Below are 22,840 nucleotides of genomic sequence, written 5' to 3'. Positions count from 1 at the left end.
CGGACACGCAGGCCTAGCAGCCAGGGCCCATGGGCCCAGCCGCTCTGCGGCATGTGGGATCCCCCCGGACCGCGGCACGAACCCACATCCCCTGCATCAACAGGCGGACTCCCAACCACTGCACCACCAGGGAAGCCCAACAGGCGGATTTTTAACCACTGCACCACCAGGGAAGTCCCTGGGTTCCTGGTATATTCTTAACACGGCCCTTATGTCACACCCTCCCCAGCTGTAATTCACCAGAACCAGGCCAACTCTGAGCCCACCTTGCCATGGCTAGAGTCATGTCCATCCCATGATTCACAAAGGACTCTTCTAAGAGTCCTTTACCTTACTTTGCCCTAAGCCCTAACTGTGCAAGTACCTGGAACCAAGCACTGAAAGAAAAAGAACAAGTGAATGGCCAGCACTGTCCCAGAGCAACTCAGCACACAGCAGACCCAGGAAAGAGCACAAGGTGAGTGACGTCAACAAAACAGTAGAATAGGAGATACCGCCCTTCACCACCAGTTAAACAGTTATTCATGAAGGAAATTAATTAGCCCTGGAAGGCTCGAGAGTCCAATTAAGAACACACTACAACAGAGTGGAGCATAAAAAAAAGGAGTATGCACACAGAAAGGATTTCTGGAGAGACTGTCTTAGCAGAGACATCTGGAGATGACTAGGAAATGGAGGCCAGGCTGTCACTGGGCTACCTCTATCAGCCACAGGTTGGGTGCTATTGCAGTCCCAAGTGGCCTGCGCTGCAGAAGACCCCAGTTGCCTGCTCTACAGTGGACACTGGAGCTTTCGCCACTGAGTTATCCAACAACCATGACCATAGTGGATGCCCTGGTAAGTATGAAACTACTGGGCCACCCCTCAGTTGGACCTGCTGTACCAATCCAGGATCAGGGCTGCCACACCCCCCAACCCTGTACATGTCCTGGAACCAGAGGTGCTGCACCTGCTGTGTGTGTCGGCATTCCAGACCCTGACTCCACAGCTACACCATGTACTCCAGTGTGTCAGGCACTGGAGACAAATTCACTATAGACAAGCCAGCTCCACAGACCCACAGCCACCATCTACATGTGCAGCCAGACACGGACTCCATAGCTGCTCCCTGCATAGCCACACATCACAAACCAAAGCCAAGGGCTTCCCTGGTGGTACAGTGCTTAAGAATCTGCCTACCAATGCAGGAGACATGGGTTCGAACTCTGATCCAGGAAGATCCCACATGCCATGGAGCAACTAAGCCCATGCGCCACAACTACTGAGCCTGCACTCTAGAGCCCACAAGCCACAACTATAGAGCCCACGTACCACAACTACTGAAGCCTGCGCACCTAGATCCCGTGCTCCACCACAAGAGAAGCCACCACAACGAGAAGCCTGCTCACTGCAACGAAAAGTAGCCCCTGCTCACCACGACTAGAGAAAGCCCACCCACAGCAACGAAGACCCAAGGCAGCCAAAAATATAAATAAAATAAAAATAATAATAAAAAAACCAAAGCCAAGGCTGCTGAAGGCTATCCAGTGACCCAGACCCCAGAACAACTGTTGCTCCACAAGTGCCTGTAGACAACATCCCAGTTCTGTGGATGCTCAACAGGTACCCACATATTAGACACCAGTGCCACTACAACCAATAGGGTTCCCAAGAGCCGACTGGGCACCAGGAGGGATCCCCTTGCCCACAAAGTACTCCATAGGAGAAAAAGAGATCAGGAATTCCTCAGCAGCCTTATCCACCAAATTTGGACACCCTCAGCCTGGTTGATTGAGGACTCCTGATATCTTTGCTGACACTGACTTCAGGTGAAGAAGCTGCACAGAGACCAACACAGCTGGACCTTTCCTGGAGCCAGAATGACCACAGCCCAATGTTGCACTCACCATCAGTGGAGGTCTTTCCCCACCAACACTGTAATGCGAAGGGAAAAAATGACTACACCATCAAATCAGCAGACATAAATGCAAGGCTACAGGAAACACAAAAAATCAATGAAACATGAAACCAATACAGAAATACCATAATTTATCAGAAACCACACCCAAGGAAATAGAGATCTACAAACGGTCAAAGAATTCAAAATTATTGTTTGAACAAAGTTCAGTGAAGCAACAAAACACAGATAGACAATTCGACAAAGTAAGGTAAACAATACACAAAGAAAACAAGTTGCTCAACAAAGAAACAGAAATGAAAAAGAACAAAACTGACTGGCCGAGGGTGCACTGAGAGACAGTCCCTGGCTGCCACACCTAAGAGCTGCAGGGGACAGGTTCACCTTTATCCAGTTGCCTATAAGTACCAGCACCCACTAGGCTCATGAACGTTGGCTGAGAGGAACAAAAGGATGGAGAAATCACCCCACACTTTCAACCAATGATACTGCAGTTTCTAGCATGCCCACTCTCCGAAAAGACACTCAGATGTGAACAATCAACAGATGAATTGATAAATGAATATGTGGGAATTGCCTATCAAACCATTGATGGGATTTTTTTTACTTTTTTTATTGGAGTATAATTGCTTTACAATGTTGTATTAGTTTCTGCTGTACAATAAAGTGAATCAGCTATATGTATACCTATATACCCTCCCTCTTGGACCTCCTTCCCAACCCCCCATCCCACCCATCTAGGTCGTCATAGAGCACTGAGCTGAGCTTCCTGTGTTTTATAGCATGTTCCCACTAGCTATCTATTTTATGCACATAGTATATATATGTCAATCTTAATCACCCAATTCATCCCACCCTCCCCTTCCCCCCAGTGTCCACATGTCCATTCTCTACGTCTACCTCTCTTTTCCTGTCCTGCAAATAGGTTCATCTGTACCCATTGATGGAATTATTAATGTGATACCACAGGCAGCTAAGAAGACACATCAAAATAAGACGAAATGGAGCAATACCAGATCATTATATATATGATCACACACATACATATACATACAGACACACAACAAATAAATCCTCTTAATACCAGTAGGGTGTCAACTAATATGTGGTAAGGAAGACTGTCTCTACACTGACTGGCCTTATTGCACTGGTTTTTCAGCAGGACAATTCTATTCGGTTTCTGAAAGAAAACTTCCTACAGCAATGAAATAGCACAACCACCTTGTGTTTTAACAGTCTGATCTTACCCATTACCAGAACAGTTTATGTGTTCTTACACCTTTGGACTTGTATGGGTATTAAAATCTTCAAGAATAATGAAAGCAACCAGAACCAAAATAGTATATATATGAAGTATATGCCTTAGGCATCTATTTTGAGACTAGATGGAAACTAGATGGAAATATTGAAGACACTTCTAAAAAAATTTATACAGCAAGTTGTTATTAATCTATTTTATACATATTAGTGTATATATGTCAATCCCAATCTCCCAATTCATCCACCACCACCCCCTGCACTTTCCTCCCTTTGTGACCATACATATATATTAACTCATATATGTGGAATCTAGAAAAATGGTACAGATGAACAGGTCTGCAAGGCAGAAATAAAGACACAGATGAAGAGAACAAAAGTATGAAGACCCATTTAAATTGCAGGAAGGATGCTTTGCTTTTGTCAAAGAATTATGAATATAGGCTTAAGCTTCAGAAGTTTCTTTTATTGTACTTTTGTTCTACCTTTGTGTTCTGAATGTTCAAACACAAAATTCTTGTATTAGAAGAGGCATTTCAACAAATACCTGTTGAGAAAGAGTAGTCCCAATAATCTGATGACTTTATTTCTTGTTTACCTAAAAGTTAGTCATTTAAAAGTTCGTTTAGATTCAAGATCCTTGGTACACTCACATGTTAGGACTGATGAAAATCATTCCAAAAGAGCTATACTGGAATACATGTAGGAAATGCTTTGACTAGTTTAATATAAAACCGTATAATAAAATGGAAATTTCATGTACTTGCAAAAATTCTGAGTTAGTAAATTACTTTCATCTATAGGGCATGAAGCCTGTTGGTAAAATTATTTTCATTTGTTGAGAATTAATTGTAATAAAATGATGACACTCTTCCATTTAAAACAAACAAACAAACAAATGAGCCCACAGAAATTTTGGTGCTGAAGAATACAATGAAACAAACAACAAAGCACAATGGAGAGAGTATCAACAGTGAATTTTATCAAGCAAAAGTAAAAATCTAGGAACATGAAAACAGGTGTTTCAATTATCCAGTGAGGGGGAGAAAAAAAGAAAAGAATGAAGTAAAGAAAGCCTATGCGGATTATGAAATATAAAGCAAAACATTATTTGTATTTTTAGAGCCCTTGAAAGATAAGACAGAAAGTGGTAGTAAGCACATTTAAAGAAACAATGGTTGAAAACTTTCTAAATCCAGGAAGAAGAGTAGATGTCCTGATGCTCACAGGTTTGATCAAAGGGAACTTCACTGAAGCACATAAAAAAACTGTCAAAAAGCAACTACAGGGACTTCTGTGGTGGCACAGTGGTTAACACTCCACGTTCCCAATGCAGGGGGCTCAGATTCAATTTCTGGTCAGGGAACTAGATCCCACATACATGCTCCAACCAAGAGTTCACATGCCACAATTAAGGAGCCTGCGTGCCGCAACTCAGAATGCAGCGAGCCACAACTAAGGAGCCTGCCTGCTGCAACTAAGACCCAGCACAACCAAATAAATAAATAAATGTTAAAAAAAAAAAGCAATTACAGAGAATTCCCTGGTGGTTCAGTGGTTAGGACTCAGCACTTTCACTGCTTGGGCCTGGGTTCAATCCCTGGTCGGGGAACAAAGATCCCACAAGACTTGCAGTGCAGGAAAAAAAAAAAGGCAATTACATATTATTCAGTCATTAAAAATTAATGAAATAATGCCATTTGCAGCAACATGGATGAACCTAGAGATTATCATACTAAGGTAAATCAGAGAAAAAAACAAATATTATGTGATATCACTTACATGTGGAATCTAAAAAAACAATACAAATGAACTTTACATACAAAACAGACACAGACTTACAGACAAAACTTATGGTTACCAAAGGGGGAAGTGAGGGAGGGATAAATCAGGAGTATGGGATTAACAGATGGACACTGGCATATATAAAATAAACAACAAGGATTTACTGTATAGTACAGGGAACCATATTCAATACCTTGTAATCAACTATAATGGAAAAGAATTTTAAAAATAGATATATAGATATATACATATAGATCTATAACTGAATCACTTTGCTATACACCTAAAAAAAAAGCAATCACAAATAGAAAATTTTGAAAGCAAGCCATGCAGCACAGCCAAAAACATAAACAAATAAAATAGGTCTCAAGATATATATATTTTTTAAAGTGAAAAATTTAGAGCAATAAATGCTCATGTTTAGAAAAAGAAAGACCTCAAACAAATTTATGTCTCAAGGAACTAAAGAAAGAACAAATTACACCCAACATTACCTGAAGAAAGGAAATAAGAAATATCAGAGCAGCAATAAATAAAACCAGAAACTAGAAAAAAGAGAAGATAAAGAAACAAGTTCTTTTTTGAAAAGACAAATAATTGACAAGCCATTAGGTACACAAAGAAAAAAGAGAAAAGACTAAAAAATACCAACACCGATTTATGATTAAAAACTCTCCAGAAAGTGGGCATAGAGGGAACCTACCTCAACATAATAAAGGCCATATACTACAACCCCATAGCAAACATCATTCTTAATGGTGAAAAACTGAAAGCATTTCCTCTAAGATGAGGAACAAGACAAGGATGTCCACTCTCGCCACTGTTATTCAACATAGTTTTGGAGGTCCTAGCCACAGCAGTCAGAGAAGAAAAAGAAATAAAAGGAATCCACACTGGAAAAGAAGAAGTAAAGCTGTCACTGTTTGCAGATGACATGATATTATACATAGAGAATCCTAAAGATGCTACCAGAAAACGATTAGAGCTAATCAATGAATGTGATAGAGTAGCAGGATACAAAATTAATGCACAGAAATCTCTTGCATTCCTATACACTAATGATGAAAAATCTGAAAGAGAAATTAAGGAAACACTCCCAGTTACCATTGCAACAAAAAGAATAAAATACCTAGGAATAAACCTACCTAAGGAGACAATAAAAGACCTGTATGCAGAAAACTATAAGACACTGATGAAAGAAATTAAAGATGATACAAACAGATGGAGAGATACACCATGTTCTTGGATTGGAAGAATCAACATTGTGAAAATGACTATACTACCCAAAGCAATCTACAGTCAAACTACCAATGGCAATTTTCACAGAACTAGAACAAAAAATTTCACAATTTGTATGGAAACACAAAAGACCACGAATAGCCAAAGCAATATTGAGAAAGAAAAATGGAGCTGGAAGAATCAGGCTCCGGGATTTCAGACTATACTACAAAGCTACAGTAATCAAGACAGTATGGTACTGGCACAAAAACAGAAATATTGATCAATGGAACAGGAAAGAAAGCCCAGAGATAAACGCACGCCCATATGGTCACCATATATATATATATTTTTTTACGGTACGTGGGCCTCTCACTGTTGCGGCCTCTCCCGTTGCGGAACACAGGCTCACAGGCCCAGCCGCTCCCCAGCATGTGGGATCTTCCCAGACCGGGGCACGAACTGTGTCCCCTGCATCAGCAGGCAGACTCTCAACCACTGCGCCACCAGGTAAGCCCTGGTCACTTTATTTTTGATAAAGGAGGCAAGAACATACAATGTAGAAAAGACAGCTTCTTCAATAAGTGGTGCTGGGAAAACAGGACAGCTACATGTAAATGAAAGAAATTAGAACACTCCCTAACCCCATACACAAAAATAAACTCAAAATGGATTAAAGTCCTAAATGTAAGGCCAGATACTATAAAACTCTTAGAGGAAAACATAGGCAGAACACTCTATGACATAAATCATAGCAAGATCCTTTTTGACCCACCTCCTAGAGAAATGGAAATAAAAACAAAAATAAACAAATGAGACCTAATGAAACTTAAAAAGCTTTTGCACAGAAAAGGAAAACATAAACAAGACAAAAAGACAACCCTCAGAATGGGAGAAAATATTTACAAATGAAGCAACTGACAAAGGATTAATCTGCAAAATTTACAAGCAGCTCATGCAGCTCAATATCAAAAGACAAACAACCTAATCCAAAAGTGGACAGAAGATCTAAACAGACACTTCTCCAAAGAAGATATACAAATTGCCAACAAACTCAAGAAAGGATGCTCAACATCACTAATCATTAGAGAAATGCAAATCAAAACTACAGTGAGGGGTCTTCCCTGGTGGTGCAGTGGTTAAGAATCTGCCTGCCAATGCAGGGGACGCAGGTTCAAGCCCTGGTCTGGGAAGATCCCACGTGCTGCTGAGCAGCTAAGCCTGTGTGCCACAACTACTGAGCCTGCGCTCTAGAGCCCATGAGCCACAACTACTGAAGCCCGCGCACCTAGAGCCCATGCTCTGCAACAAGAGAAGCCAACGCAATGAGAAGCCCGCGCACCACAATGAAGAGTAGCCCCCACTCGCCGCAACTACAGAAAGCCCCCGAGCAGCAACGAAGACCCAACGGAGTCATAAATAAATAAATAATTTAAAAAAAAAGAAAAAGCTACAATGAGGTATCACCTCACAGCAGCCAGAATGGCCATCATCAAAAAATCTACACACAATAAATGCTGGAGATGGTGCGGAGAAAAGGGAACTCTCTTGCACTGTTTGCGGGAAAGTAAATTGATACAGTCATTATGGAGAACAGTATGGAGCCTCCTTAAAATACTAAAAATAGAACTACCATACGACCCAGCAATCCCACTATTGGGCATATACCTTGAGAAAACCATAATTCAAAAAGAATCATGTATCACAATGTTCATTGCATCTCTATTTACAATAGCCAGGACATGGAAGCAAACTCAGTATCCATCAACAGATGAATGGATAAAGAAGATGTGGCACATATATACAATGGAATATTACTCAGCCATAAAAAGAAATGAAACTGAGTTATTTGTAGTGAGATGGATGTACCTAGAGTCTCTCATACAGAGTAAAGTAACTCAGAAAGAGAAAAACAAATACCGTATGCTAACACATATATATGGAATAATAGTAAAAAAAAGATTCTGAAGAACCCAGGGGCAGGACAGGAAATAAAGACACAGATGTAGAGAATGGACTTAAGGACACGGGGAGTGGGAAGGGTAAGCTGGGACAAAGTGAGAGAATGGTATGGACATATATACACTACCAAATGTAAAATAGATAGCTAGTGGGAAGCAGCCGCATAGCACACGGAGATCAGTTCGGTACTTTGTGACCAGCTAGAGGGGTGGGATAGGGATGGTGGGAGGGAGATGCAAGAGGGAGGAGATATGGGGATATATGTATTTGTATAGCTGACTCACTTTGTTATAAAGCAGAAACACACCATTGTAAAGCAATTATACTCCAAAAAAGATGTAAAAAAAATAATAATAAAATTAATTTTGCAAAAGAAAAATCAGAAATTAAAAACACATTACAACTGATAACACAGAAATGCAACCGATCATTAGAGACTATTATGATGAGTTAAATGCCAACAAACTGCATAACCTAGAAGAAATGAATACAGTCCTATGAACAAACAACCAAGACTGAATCATGAGGGAATTCCCTGTTGGTCCAGTGATGGCATGAAAAAAAAAAAAAAAAAAAGAAAAAGAAATGAATGGGATGAAAATCCCAGGACCAGATACATTCACTGGTGAATTCTAGAAAACATTTAAAAAGAATTAGCATCAATCCTCCACAAACTTCCAAAATTGAATAGCATCAACAACTTCTGAACTCATTTTATGAGGCCAGCATTACCCTGCTACCCAAGGACACTACATGAAAAATGCAGACCAATATTCATGATGAACACCTAAACAGAAATCCTCAATAAAATACTACCAAACCAAATTCAACAGCACAAGAAAAAGATAATATACCCTAATTAAGTCTGATTTACCCTTGGGTTGCAAGGATGCCTCAAGGTACACAAATCAACGTATGCAATACCCCACCATCCTAGCAAGTAGAGCATAAAATCGTATGATCTTTTCATGATATAAACTCTCAACAAATTCGGTACAGAAGGAACGGACTTCACCATGATATACTCCATATAATATGACAACCCACAGCCTACTTCATATTCATGGTAGAAGCTAAAATCTTGTTCTCTGTAATCAGGAACAAGACAAGGACTGTCACTTTCTGATCACTTTTATTCCACAGGGTACTAAAGTCTACACAGAACAATTAGGCAACAAAAAGAAATAACAGATTTAAATCTGAAAAGCAAAGTCTTCTCTGCAGATGACATGACCTTATGTATAGAAGACCTTAAAGAGTCTCCCACCAAACTGTTAGAATGAATAAGCAGAATCAGAAAGCTGCAGGATACAAAATCAACATACAAAAATCACTCGCATTTCAGCACAGTAACAATGGACTATCTTGAAAGAAACGAAGAAAGCAATCGCAGTAATAGCATCAAGATCAATAAATACTTAGGAAGAAAATTAACCTAGGAGCAGAAAAATGTGTACAATAAAAATTATAAAACACTAATAAAGGAAATTAGAGATGGAAACAAATGAAAATACATCCAATATTCATGGATTGGAAGAATTAGTATTGTTAAAATGGTCATAAGGGAATTCCCTGGCAGTCCAGTGGTTAGGACTCCATGCACTCACTCACTTCCGAGGGCCCAGGTTCAATCTCAGGTCGGGGAACTAAGATTCCCAAAAGCCTGACTTCCCTGGTGGCGCAGTGGTTAAGAATCCCTGCCAATGCAGGGAACACGGGTTTGAGCCCTGGTCCGGGAAGATCCCACATCCTGTGGAGCAACTAAGCCCGTGTGCCACAGCTACTGAAGCCCACGTGCCTAGAGCCCATGCTCTGCAAAAAGAGAAGCCACCTCAATGAGAAACCCGAGCGCCACAACGAAGAGTAGCCCCCGCTTGCCGCAACTAGAGAAAGCCCGCATGAAGCAAAGAAAACCCAATGCAGCCAAAAATAAATAAATCAGTCAATAAATTTACAGAATAGCAAGGACTGGGGCTGCAGGAGAGAAGATGACAGTGCAAATACCCCAGCCTTCTACCTACCACAACAACTACACAGACTACTGGGGAAACAAGCTGTCTCTACACCACATGGGTGGACAGAACACATACTTCGGGAAGCGGGGGTGAGGGTGAGGCAGGATACAGAGCCTAGCCCGGGTCACTGGGGAGGGTGAGGGTCTTACCCAGCGAGGATATAAGTGCATAGATGTCCAGCGTCACACTGAGGTACAGGCGTCTCTGAGCCTCATCAAGAAGCTTCCACTCCCCCCAGGAGAAGCGCACAGCAACATCCGGAAAGGTCACACCACCCTGTCATGAAGGGGATAGATGAAAACTTGAACATTCTCCCTCTGAGAACCCACAATCCATCTCCTCATATATCTATTCCAGTCATCCTCCACCAGAGCTCCCCACCTGAGAGAGGATGCCAGGCCCTGGTGCAATTGACTCCCTCTGTCTCCTCACAGCCCATTAATAACTTTGTTCAGTCCTCAGCAATAACAGGTAGGGGGGCACATAGATGCCATCTAAGCTCTAGGCTTGACCTGCAATGTCCCGTCCCTCCAGCCAAGCAATTCCCCTGGGGTCTCCCAAATTGTGGGAATCCAGACAGCCAAATGTCAGCTCATGCTTCACTGGTACAACCTCAACAGCAGGGCCTGGGGGCCATCAGCTCACACTTCCTTTCCATGTGCACATCATTCTGTAGATGACATTTCTCTCACAATTTCAGACCCTACTGTTGCGCTTCCACAGCACTGCCACATCCATGCACCACACCATAGAATTCTCCCTGAACATACCCACATATTTGGCGCTTGGCATCCAGAGAGGGCTTGAGAAATTCAAACAAGATTCGGTACAGGGCTTCCCTGGTGGCGCAGTGGTTGAGAGTCTGCCTGCCCATGCAGGGGACACGGGTTTGTGCCCCAGTCCGGCAGGGTCCCGCATGCCGCGGAGCGGCTGGGCCCGTGAGCCATGGCCGCTGGGCCTGCGCGTCCGGAGCCTGTGCTCCGCAGCGGGAGAGGCCGCAGCGGTGAGAGGCCCACGTACCGCAAAAAGAAAGAAAGAAAAAAAAAGATTCGGTACAACCCCAGTCCTCTGATGGATCCAACACCAGAGTAAGCCACAAACGCTGCTTAGAAGATCTCCCCAACTGCCTCTAATTTTTGCTTCAGTATTAGCCACCCAGAACCACATGTGAATTTCATATTCCCTCAACTCTCTTCAACTTTTTTTACTGCCAGTTTTGCCCTTTCAGCAGCCACAACACTCCTCTCTGTCTCAACTCAATCTTTGTAAAAACAAAACAAAAAAAACAAAAAAAACCCAGTCCTAAATATCTCCCTGCCAGTCACAGTGACCAACAAATGACGACATTTGCCGCAGACCATATCCACTAGCAAGCCTCAAATGTCCTAGACCCCGTCAAAGCTCACCACAAACTTCTGGAGAAGCCACATAGTAGTAATACTAAATAAGCAACAGACCCAGTAGCACTGTCTTCTTGTCTCAATTACTCCTAAGTCTCCTCAGCTGTCACTCATCCACTCATCCCATGGAAGCCTCGGCCTCCCGCCAGATCAACCTCTCTCCCATACCATTCCCACTGCCACTTCTCTACCTCACTTGGGTTTTCAATGCCCAGCAAACCCAACCAGGCCCTGAGCCAGAGAACCACTCCTCAGCACACACCAGTCTTTCTGACCTACTAATACCATGGCCACTATAACCTGCATCCCCCCTAAATGTGAGACAGCTCCACCCTGGTCCACACAGTAGACATCACTTTTGAAAATTTCCATTCCTGAACGCCTTCCCCAGTTTTCCAGACCTGCCTGTCCAGCTGCCCACTTGTTGCCTACACTCACTCTTCTCTGAAACATCTCAGACTCTTTAACAGAGCCAAAACAACCTTGTGATATTTCCAAGGAAAATTAACCTGCTGCTGACGTCCCCATCCAGTTGATGAAGTTTTCATCCCTTTGTCTAATAAGGGCCAAAAACCTTCCGGTCATCCATCACTACTTCCTTTCTGTCATCAGCAACACCCACAATTGTCTTGGCCTTTCTCCAAAACTGGATCCAGAACTTATCACACTCCAGGACAGTCACTCTGGTCCATCAACACTCACCTAGGTTATTGCAATTAATCTTCCTGTGTTTCCTGCCTCCCCCCTTATTCCCACAGTTGATCTCTTGTCTGCAACTAGTTGTAGCCTCTTTTGATCTGGGGAAGACCACCTCCCACCTGCGATTCAAACCTCATATTACTTGTATAACAGATGGCCAACTTCTCAAGCAACAACAGTGCAGGCTTGACTCTGGCCCCACTGCATCTTGCTTCTAACAGAAAGCACAGAGTTGCTGTACCCCGGTCCCGACCTCCAACCTTTCCGTGTATCCTCCTCTCCGCCTGTAACCCTCTTCTACACGCGACCACGCACTATCTGTCGGAAACAGAACTCCACCCACGACCGCCTCACCGTCCTGGACACCGCGGCCGGGGCTGAGGGCAAGTGAGCAGGCGCCCCGCACTGGGGGCTTCAGTGTCTGGTGGGGTGAGGGCGGTGAGGGCCCGGAGGACAAGCGTTTACCTGAGGCGGGTCCCTCAGCGCCGCCGCCATCGGATTCTGTGATCTCAGAGGGCTGGGAGCGGCGTCCCTTATCCCGGGTCTGGCGCGCGGCACCCCGGACTGCATCGCCGAACTTGACACGCCTCTGTGCAGCGGGGACACAGCCTCCTTTCGGACCTTCCCGTTCCCGACCAGCGAGCCAACGACAGAGACGCCAAAATGAGCGCGACTTGGCTGGCTAGGTGGTGTCCCCTTCCTCCCACACTACGCCGTGAGGACAACAGCCCCCGACAGAGGACGACGGTATCCGAGCACAGTTCCCTGCTCCGCCGGACCCCCCACCAAGCAAAATGATCGCCAGGACAGGATGCCGGAGGTCCCGCCCCTGACGCATGCTCACTCGGGGAAAGCCCTCATCCTGATCCCTCATTGGTTCATGCCTGGTGTCTCTGTGCCTAGGCTCTTCCGGGTAATATCGTTCTCAGAGCTCTGGAGACCTCAGGGAAGGGTGTTCTCCATCCTTACCGCCAGAACGTTGGCTGGGAGGTACCCCGAGGAATGCGGGAGAAATGGTGCTCCTACCCAGAGGGAGGGGCTTTGCTCCTGTAAAAGGCGTGAAGAGACGTTGTTTTAGACTCCTTGAAGTTCAGCCTGCTCTCAGAGGACAAGTCTATTATTTTAGACGTTTCCAAATTCTATTACTGTGTGGGCAGAGAATTTTGCCCCCCCCATTCCACTTCTAAAAGGATCAAGCCAGCCCCCACTGCAGCCGTTCCCCAAAGGTGTGCCCTGAGGGGAAATCAAGATGGAGAAAGGCAGGAAGCACTCTGTAATTTGGACAATGACCCTTAATAGTTAAGATGCATATCTAAGGACGAGTTTCAAGGAAGCCAGATTCTTGCATCTTCTCATACACAGAAAAGCACTGAAATCATTAACTTGAGTTGTCTGTTCTTTGTGATTACCAGCAGTCCCTTAATGTTCGACTACCTGTTTTTTCCAGAAAAAAAAAAAAAAGCAAGAAACAAAAAACTCCTCTATATCCTGGATTCTCCCTTACCTCTATGGAGCAGTTCCTCAGAGCGATCTGAAAGGTTGTCTCCAGAGCTATAGTCCTGAGTAAGATCCCTGAATAAAACTAGAAACTTTTAGGTTGTGTGTTCCTCTTCAGTCCACAACTGAGGTAAGCGGCACATCGTTCGACAGAGCCATTCAGACATAAATGAGTACATGCATAGCTGGAAAATTGATGTTACTGCTCTCCAATACTTGTAGCCTGAAGCATTAGAGTCACTTTTGTGAGTTTCAGTGTGATTGGTTAAGAACAATAGAAAAGATCCCATTCAGGTCCTGACTGGCAAGAAAGAAGAGGGATATGTTAAAAAAAAAAACAAAAACAAAAAACTTCAACACCGGGTTTCAGAATCAAAAAAAAAAAAAAAAAAAAAAAAAAAAAAACAACTGAGTAAATTTTAAAAATATAATTGGCTTTAGAGATTGGTTCACGAATCAAGCGTCATCCCGTCTAACGAATGAGTAGAGGGGAGCTCCAAAGGGCTACAGAACAGGAAAGGTTTTTTTAAGGTACAACGAGGAAGTCATCAATAAAAAAGATGATTTAAGGTTTAGGTAACCTACCTTTGGGGAATGGAAAGGGTCTATGTGCCAGGTTACCTCATCTTCCCTTGGGGGGATGGAGAGGCCCCATGTGACAGATTACCTCATTGGTGCCAACCAGAAAATTCTTAACTGACTGGTTAAGGCTACATTCCCAGGGAAAGTTGAAGCTTCAATTAGGTTAGGTATCAAGGCCCAATTTTGTGTCATGGCCTATCATAAGTAACCCATTTTGAGCCTGTGGTTTTCTTTTGAACAAATGGTGGGCCACCCTGAAAAAGATGGACAACAAGGTCTGCTTCTGGTTCCACGCAAAACCTCTCTCTTGCCTGCATAGTTAGGGATTGTCTCACTCATTGAGGAACACTTTTATCCATGTAATACTTTTTATCCATATCCCCAGATACATGCAATTCCTCTTAGGAATCAAACAAAAAGCAACTTAATTGATGCTAGTTTGGGTAATGTACAGAAGGTGTGATTTTTCAGTTGAAGCACATATACAAAAGGCAGCACGTGAACCCTGAAATAAAAGGGTATCTGAACCCCATGATCTCATCTTTCTGCTAGGAAGTGATGATTATTTCTGCAGGCCCTGGTATGACGTTTTGTATGTGGAGTTGAGATTATCTCAGAAAAACAATTGCAAAATGTGCATTTCAGAAAGAAGTTAATAATGTTTATGTAGTTCTTTAAAGACAGTAGCAGAAATAGCTCTAAGGACACATCAGTAAAGGGTGAAAAAATTTCAGACATGTTTAGCAGAAAGCACTGTGAAGTCAAAAATGATAGAATCAAGCTGAGCATGTGATTGTCCTAAACATTAATAATTGTGTGAATTTCATCTCCAAAATGTGATTCTTTCATTCCTGAAAACATGGAGCAATACTACTTTGCAGTGATAGTTAAAGAGGACATTAAGAGTACCTGGAATAGGGACTTCCCTGGCAGTCCATGAGTTCAATCCCTGGTCAGGAACTCAGATCCTGCATGCTGCACGATGCATGGGAAAAAAAAAAGTGCCTGGAATAGTAAAAGTAAGAGAGAAATTGAGGTGTCATGTTTATTCACTGCTCTAACAAATGATCATCGGGCACAAACTGGATTTTCAGGATCTTTTTCTAGGTGCATGTGAGAAATTCAGGCACAAGAGAAACAAAGATCCTGCCTTTGTGCAGTTTCTATTATGTTTAAGAAAACACAAGAAACATGAAATAAGAAATACTAAATTATATAGTATGTTAGAATATGTTGCAATGGAAACAAGGAGAGAAGGCGATTTTCCTGAGCAGAGGGGATGGGATGTAATATTATACAGAGCAGTAAGGAAGACTCCTTAATAAGAGCACCACTGAGCAAGGATGAGCCCTGTGAGGTTTTATGTTGTTGTTCTATTAAAAGATAAGTGAGGTACATTAAAATTTTGAGGAGATCTTTTGAGCAAACATCAGTTCAAACTGGACAGCCCCAAACCAAACTAGGGGAAAGACTTTTGCAGAGCAGGAAGGGAAACAAAACAAGGAAATTATTTGATTGGCTCTAGCTTAAGGCATAGCCTTATTTGGGAAAGCCTAGTGGGCTGTTTTTGATCAGTTGTTCTTAAGTTTCTATTTCTTCCCTTGGAGGCATTTACAAGAATTTACTCTGGTTCAGGTTTCCCTTTGCTTACAAGGCTGTTAAAACATTGGAGCCACCTCAGTCTAATGGCTTCCTTGTTTAATTACAGTTCCAAGCAAAAGAAGCAGGTGCTACATGGTTTCAGTGTGTGGGGCTCCCACAGGTGTCCTCAGGAGGTCCAGTCCTTTTAGCCATTGACCTGCTTGGCTCACTGCAGAGACTCTCACTGGGTGTCCATTAGAAAACTTAACTCTGCTGTTCTCTTAGAGTCTGCATATCTACAGCCCCACAGACTGGGGCTGAGAAGCAGGCAGCCTGGCCTTTCTGAGACAACTTCTCACAGTTTCATCTCTGCACTGACCCTATCCATTAGCATCACCTAGGGACCCATTGGAAATGCTAATTCTCAGTTCAGAACTCAGACCTATTGACAGACACCTTGGAAGAAAGGTCCAAGTACCAGTGTTTTAAGAAACCTCCAGGGGCAACACACCATTGTAAAGCAATTATACTCGAATAAAGTTGTTAAAAAAAAAAAAGGCGAAGCCTCCAGGGGCTTCCCGCATGGCGGCGCAGTGGTTAAGAATCCACCTGCCAATTCAGGGGACACGGGTTCGAGCCCTGGTCCGGGAAGATCCCACATGCCGCGGAGAAACTAAGCCCGTGCGCCACAACTACTGGGCCTGCACTCTAGAGCCTGGGAGCCACAACTACTGAGCCCACGTGCCATAACTACTGAAGCCTGTACGCCTAGAGCCCATGCTCCACAACAAGAGAAGCCACCACAATGAGAAGCCTGTGCACCGCAACAAAGAGTGGTCCTGCTCGCAGTAACTAGAGAAAGCCTGCATGCAGCAACAAAGACCCGATGCAGCCAAAAATAAATAATTAATTTTTAAAAAATTTAAAAAAAAAGAAATCTGGACTTGGTTCATCACTGGTTCCTTCTGAGGCCTTTCTCCTTGGCTTGTAGATAGTGATCTTCCTTTCTTCACATGGTCTTAATTCTGTGCGCATCTGTATCCTCATCTCCTGTTTTTATAAGGGCACCAGTCATATTGCATAAGAGTCCACACTAATTACCTCATTTTAACTTAATTATCTCTTTTTAAAATAAATGTATTTATTTATTTATTTGGCTGCATTGGGTCTTCATTGCTGCGCGCATGGGCTCTCTCTAGTTGCGGTGAGTGGGGGGCTACTCTTTGTTGCGATGAGCGGACTTCTCAGGGATTCTCATTACAGTGGCTTCTCTTGTTGCAGAACATGGGCTCTAGGCACGGGGGCTTCAGTAGTTGTGGCATGCGGGCTCAGTAGTTGTGGCTCGCGGGCTCTATCTAGAGCGTAGGCTCAATGGTTGTGGCGCACAGGCTTAGTTGCTCTGCGGCATGTGGTAACTTCCTGGACAAGGGCTCAAACCTGTGTCTCCTGCATTGGGAGGTGGATCCTTAACCACTGCGCCACCAGGGAAGCCCAACATATGAGTTGTTTTTTTTTTTTTGGGCTGCACCATGTCTTAGTTGCGGCACGTGGGATCTTCATTGCTGGTGCGGAATATTCGTTGCAGAATGCGGGATCTTTAGTTGTGGCGTGCGGAATTTTTAGTTGCAGCATGCGAACTCTTAGTTGCATGTTAGTTGCGGCATGTGAGATCTAGTTCCTTGACCAGGGATCGAACCCGTGCTCCCTGCATTGGGAGCACAGAGTCTTAGCCACTGGGCCACCAGGGAAGTCCCCAATATAAGTATCAATAAGTATCAATCTTTGTTGATACTTATTGAATTCTAGTGTTGTTTAATTGTCTGAGACTCACTTCCTGGATGACTCCTCATTACTGTTACATTATTGTAAATTTTAACTGAATTATTAAAAGGATATTCTAAGTTTGTTTCTGAAGCTTATTACAGTCAAGCCATTCAAGATGGCTGCTGAACCCTGGCTTGTTCTTGTTCTCTGTACATCCCCTGATTGACCAGTCCCTGCTTCACTCACACGGCTATCCAATCCTCTTAATTATAGGACTTAATCAGTAACTGCTTATGTGCTTGCCCCCGGCCTCATCTGCTGGTTTCCCTGGTAACTGTTGAGGCAACCTGACGTCAATTCCTCCTATAAACGGTAGCCTCCTTCTCCCCCAGGTAGCGAAGTTTGCTGCCATGTCCTGCCTGCTATCACAGTGGGATGTTGCTCCAGGACTTTATACTTCAGTCTTGTTAAGATCCCCTAACCAATAAACATCTCTGTCACTGACTCTGGGCTGTCTCTTCAGTCTTGAGGCTGGGAAAGTACAGAGCTTGCAGGCCTGTGGGGTGCAGCCCAACACACAGTAATCTATCTTTGATGAAGGTCGAATGCCCTATGACCTGCAACCAGGAGATTATGCATATTGAAAAAGACATCAGATAAAGGACTCTTTACAGTCACGTTGGAAGGGGCCATATCAGGCCACCACTCCTGAATGCAGTCTTTGTTTCTAACACTTGGCTTCAACTAACTGAGACCAGCACTACCAGACCAGGATGAGAAGACAACATTGGAAATAGAGAGCTGACCCAAAATGCCAGACCAGGCCTGTATACTAATTACTTTGTTAATTGCTCAGACTTCTCCTTATGAACCAAACTTATTTTCCTTGGGCTCAATAATATGCAAGTTTCAAAAATTCAATTCAATTGCTGGGTTTGTGACCAATTACCTATGTCCAGCACTTCTGCACTACCTCAGTGGATTTCACCTCTCCAGGGTTCAGACTGGCTAGCCCTTAGGGATTTGTCTTAGAAGAAATTCTAGTGCTGTGTAAGCCACTCCCAATATCACTAAATGGGACCCTCTAACATGGCCTATTAATGATACCTGTTCTGGGACTTCTCTGGTGGCGCAGTGCTTAAGAATCCACCTGCCAATGCAGGGGACACGGTTTCGAGTCCTGGTCCAGAAGATCCCACGTGCCACGGAGCAACTAAGCCCGTGTGCCACAACTACTGAAGTCCATGCACCTAGAGCCTGTGCTCTGCAACAAGAGAAGGCACTGCAACGAGAAGCCTGTGCACCACAATGAAGAGTGGCCCCCGCTCACCGTAACCTGAGAAAGCCCGCAAGCAGCAACGAAGACCCAATGCAGCCAAAAATAAATAAATAAATTTATTTTAAAAAAGGGTATTATCTAATTTTTTTAAAATGATACCTGTTCTGAACCTGGACCCTAAATATTCCTTTTCACAGGATGTTAAATATATTGGGTCGTTCCTAATGGGATCCAGTGGATTTATGGAACAAGTTTATGGCCTTGGCTCCTCCTGAGTTGGTTAGAAAGATGCACATTTGGTTTCCCTTGGGCTTAAAGTCATCTATGGGTAGCCTCAGAAACAGCCCCTGCCAACTTGCCTTTAATGTGGGCTCACTGGGTTCTATCAGTTTTCCAACATGATTATTTGGCCACAGTATTTATTCCTTCACTTAGAGTAGAAGATTTCATTATTCACATAGAGGCTTTAACAAAATTCGCCCAGCAAGATTAAACGATAGTAATCAAGCCATTAGCTTGCTCAATTTGGAAGTCTCCATGATAAAAGTGATCCTACAGAATTGCATGGCCCTCTATATATCAACTGCTTCCCAAGGGGGAACTTGTGCTATGATCCATGATGAATGTTGTGTTTTTATAAAGTCTGATGAGCCTTTTTTTTTTCTTTTTTGTGGGCCATTTTTTTAAAACTCTTGATTGAATTTGTCACAATATTGCTTCTGTTTTATATTTTGGTTTTTTGGCTGCAAGGCATGTGGGATCTTAGCTTCCTGGCGAGGGATCGAACCCACACCCCCTGCATTGGAAGGTGAAGTCTTAACCACTGGACCACCAGGGAAGTCCCTGATGAGTCTTCTAAGATAACCCATCTTATAATATATGAAGAATCAAATTTCCACTCTGATTGATACCAGTTTGTGGGAAATACTAGGAAAATGGCTTGGTTCAGGAGGATCTTGGCTTAAATCTTTACTAATCATATTATTACTCCTATTGGCAATTTTAATTCCAATAATGCATTACAGTCAGAGTGAGGCAACAACCATACATAATGTCTGCCCATAAATTCCTTCATAAACCATGCTTTCACCTGCAAGCCTTCTATAGTATTACCATATTTCTTTAATTATATTGCCCTCTAAGTTTTTTGTTAGCTATTTAAGTTATAACAATACACTGATCATCAGGGCCTAGCAACTATAAATTTTTTTACGTCCTCACGTCTTTGTATTACCAATATCAATAAAAGTGAACTTGGGGTCCCATCTGGAGTTCATGAGACCCTGGCCTGCCTATTGCTCAGTCATAATCCTCCACATTTCCCTGGCTGGTTATAATCAGAACAGGTTCTGAAAAGATTAGATTCCTCCTTTTTATAATCTTAATACTTAAAAAATTAGTTAAGACTAGGATGAATTGAATTTGTCCCAGTTATTTGAACAGATTACCTATTTTGTTTTACAGTGATCCATCACAATTTTAGTAGCCACTCCATCTATCTTCTTGTTAATGTCACTTTTAACGAACCACCTGAACATTTTTTTCTGATTCAATTCTGAGGTTTCTTTCATCTTATTTATATTGTTACCTTTCTTCTGAATAATCCTTACCTTTCTCCCCAGCGTTAAGCCACCCTCAACAGAGCTGACTAAGGAGATCCATAACATCATGCCTCACATCATACTGTCTCCCGTTTTTTTTGTTTTTGGTCATGCCGCGCAGCTTGTAGGAATTGACCCCGAGTCATCGGCAGTCTTAACCACTGGACCGCCAGGGAATTCCCTGGTCTCCGGTTTTATCGTGGTGTCAATCATCAGCTGGCTCAGAGGGAGGGAGATAAAAGGTACAGTATCATTCTGAATCATGGGGTGCCATCTACAGCTCTAATATCCTCTAGTTGCTTCCTTGATGGCTATATTTTTGCTAGAATAGGGGGTGGGAAGCAGCCAAGGAACCATATTCTTGGCTGACATCCCCTCAGTGTATTTTTTTAAATTTATTTATTTATGGCTGTGTTGGGTCTTCGTTTCTGTGCGAGGGCTTTCTCCTGTTGTGGCAAGCGGGGGCCACTCTTCATCGCGGTGCGCGGGCCTCTCACTATCGTGGCCTCTCTTGTTGCGGAGCACAGGCTCCAGACGCGCAGGCTCAGTAGTTGTGGCTCACGGGCCTAGTTGCTCCGTGGCATGTGGGATCTTCCCAGACCAGGGCTCGAACCCGTGTCCCCTGCATTGGCAGGCAGATTCTCAACCACTGCGCCACCAGGGAAGCCCGTCAGTGTATTTTTTTTTAAATTTATTTATTTGGCTGTGCGGGGTCTTCCTTGCAGCCTGCAGGATCTTTTTGTTTTTGTTTTTAGTTGCAGCATGCATACAGGATCTAGTTCCCTGACAAGGGATTGAACTTGCGCCCCCTGCACTGGGAGCCTGGAGTCTTTAACCACTGGACTGCCAGGGAAGTCCCCCTCAGTGTATTTCATTTGCAATCCATTTAGCAGGACCTACAGACTCCACATCTCACATATGTTTCTCCTCCTAGTCTTGAGTGCAGCTCTTGTGCAAACTCAACCCAGGGATGCCCTGGAAACCAGCCTGTTAACAAAAATCCTTCCTTACCACCCTCTGTCTTTCTTTCTGCACAACAACCACTTAGTCATTATTTGAATTAAAATAAGGGGTCATATCAAATATTCTATTCTTATCACCAAGTGCAAACCTTTCACAAGTATTTTTTAAATTAATTAATTAATTTATTTATTTTTGGCTGCGTTGGGTCTTCATTGCTGCGTGCAGGCTTTCTCTAGTTGCAGCGAGCGGTGCACGGGCTTCTCATTGTGGTGACTTCTGTTGCGGGACACGGGTTCAGGCGCATAGGCTTCAGTAGTTGTGGCTCCCAGGCTCTAGAGCGCAGGCTCAGTAGTTGTGGCGCATAGGCTCAGTTGCTCCACGACATGTGGGATCTTCCTGGACCAGGGATCGAACCTGTGTACCCTGCATTGGCAGGCAGGTTCTTAACCATTGCGCCACCAGGGAAGTCCCCACAAGTATTATAATTGAAGATATTTTCAAGACTCCACAGAGCGGACTCCTATGAAGTTTTCTTAAAAGCAAAGCATGGGAGGGACTTCCTTGGTGACCCCCCGCTTCCACTGCAGGGGGCGCAGTTCAATCCCTGGTTCGGTAACTAACATCCCACATGCTGCACAGCACGGACAAAAAAAATAAAGCAAAGCATGTGACATAGAAAGACAAAGAAAATGCAAGACTATATTGGGGGTCAGAGACCTCCAGGCAGTTTCCCAGACTCTTATTCACACAGTGCTGTGATTCACTTCTAAATTAAGCCACAGACATCTGAGTGGTGAACTGTGGCTTGAGGAGAGCTCAAGTCAGAAGATACCAGCAGGGATTTTTATGACCTTCTGGTAACAGTCGAGCCAGACTGCATAAACATTACCATTAGCAATCAAAGTGACCCTAGTGTTGTCACAGGATTTTTGGATATTAAACAACACAAAATAAATCCTGCTGTCCTTATCTTAGCAAAGGGTCAAAGTCAGATATTCAGAAGTCCCTAGAGATAAAGTTAGAACTTTTCCAGTCCAGTTTTAAACAAATTCTACCTTACATGAAACAAGTGCACAATATATCAAAATTTATGGGATGCTGCTGATATAGTACTACTTACAGGGAAACTTACAGAATAAATGACTACATTAGAAGGGGGTCCTCAAATAAATGACACAGTCCACCTTAAGAAAATAGAAAGGACAAGCTAAATCCTACAGGCAGCCCTATAATAAACCTCTTTCAATGGGAGTCACCAAGAACACTGGATAAGTCACAAAACCCACATCTCTGGAATCCTAGATCTCCATTCTCTCAACCATTTTCCTGCCTGCACAGCA

The 22,840-nt window shown here is 43.4% G+C and overlaps 1 protein-coding gene across 2 annotated transcripts in view; it reads right to left on the bottom strand.

Annotated features, from left to right (window-relative positions):
• Positions 1-22,840, bottom strand: part of LOC101283876 (zinc finger protein 551) — a 270,119-nt gene that overhangs the window by 9,042 nt on the left and 238,237 nt on the right. Inside the window, exons 1-2 of one of the 2 annotated variants that reach the window (XM_033411841.2) lie at positions 12,699-16,095; positions 10,284-10,410 (exon numbers count right to left, since the gene is read on the bottom strand). In XM_033411841.2, coding sequence (XP_033267732.1) covers positions 10,284-10,410; positions 12,699-12,803 — 232 coding nt within the window. In that variant the 5' untranslated portion in view covers positions 12,804-16,095. Of the gene's footprint in view, positions 1-10,283; positions 10,411-12,698; positions 16,096-22,840 lie in introns of those variants that run through there. The other variant, XM_049703225.1, reaches the window with a different exon arrangement.

Source organism: Orcinus orca, chromosome 20, assembly GCF_937001465.1.
Source record: "Orcinus orca chromosome 20, mOrcOrc1.1, whole genome shotgun sequence".
NCBI lineage: Eukaryota > Metazoa > Chordata > Mammalia > Artiodactyla > Delphinidae > Orcinus > Orcinus orca.
The sequence above is the reverse complement of the archived record's forward strand: the minus strand, read 5'-3'. Positions and strand labels throughout refer to the sequence as shown.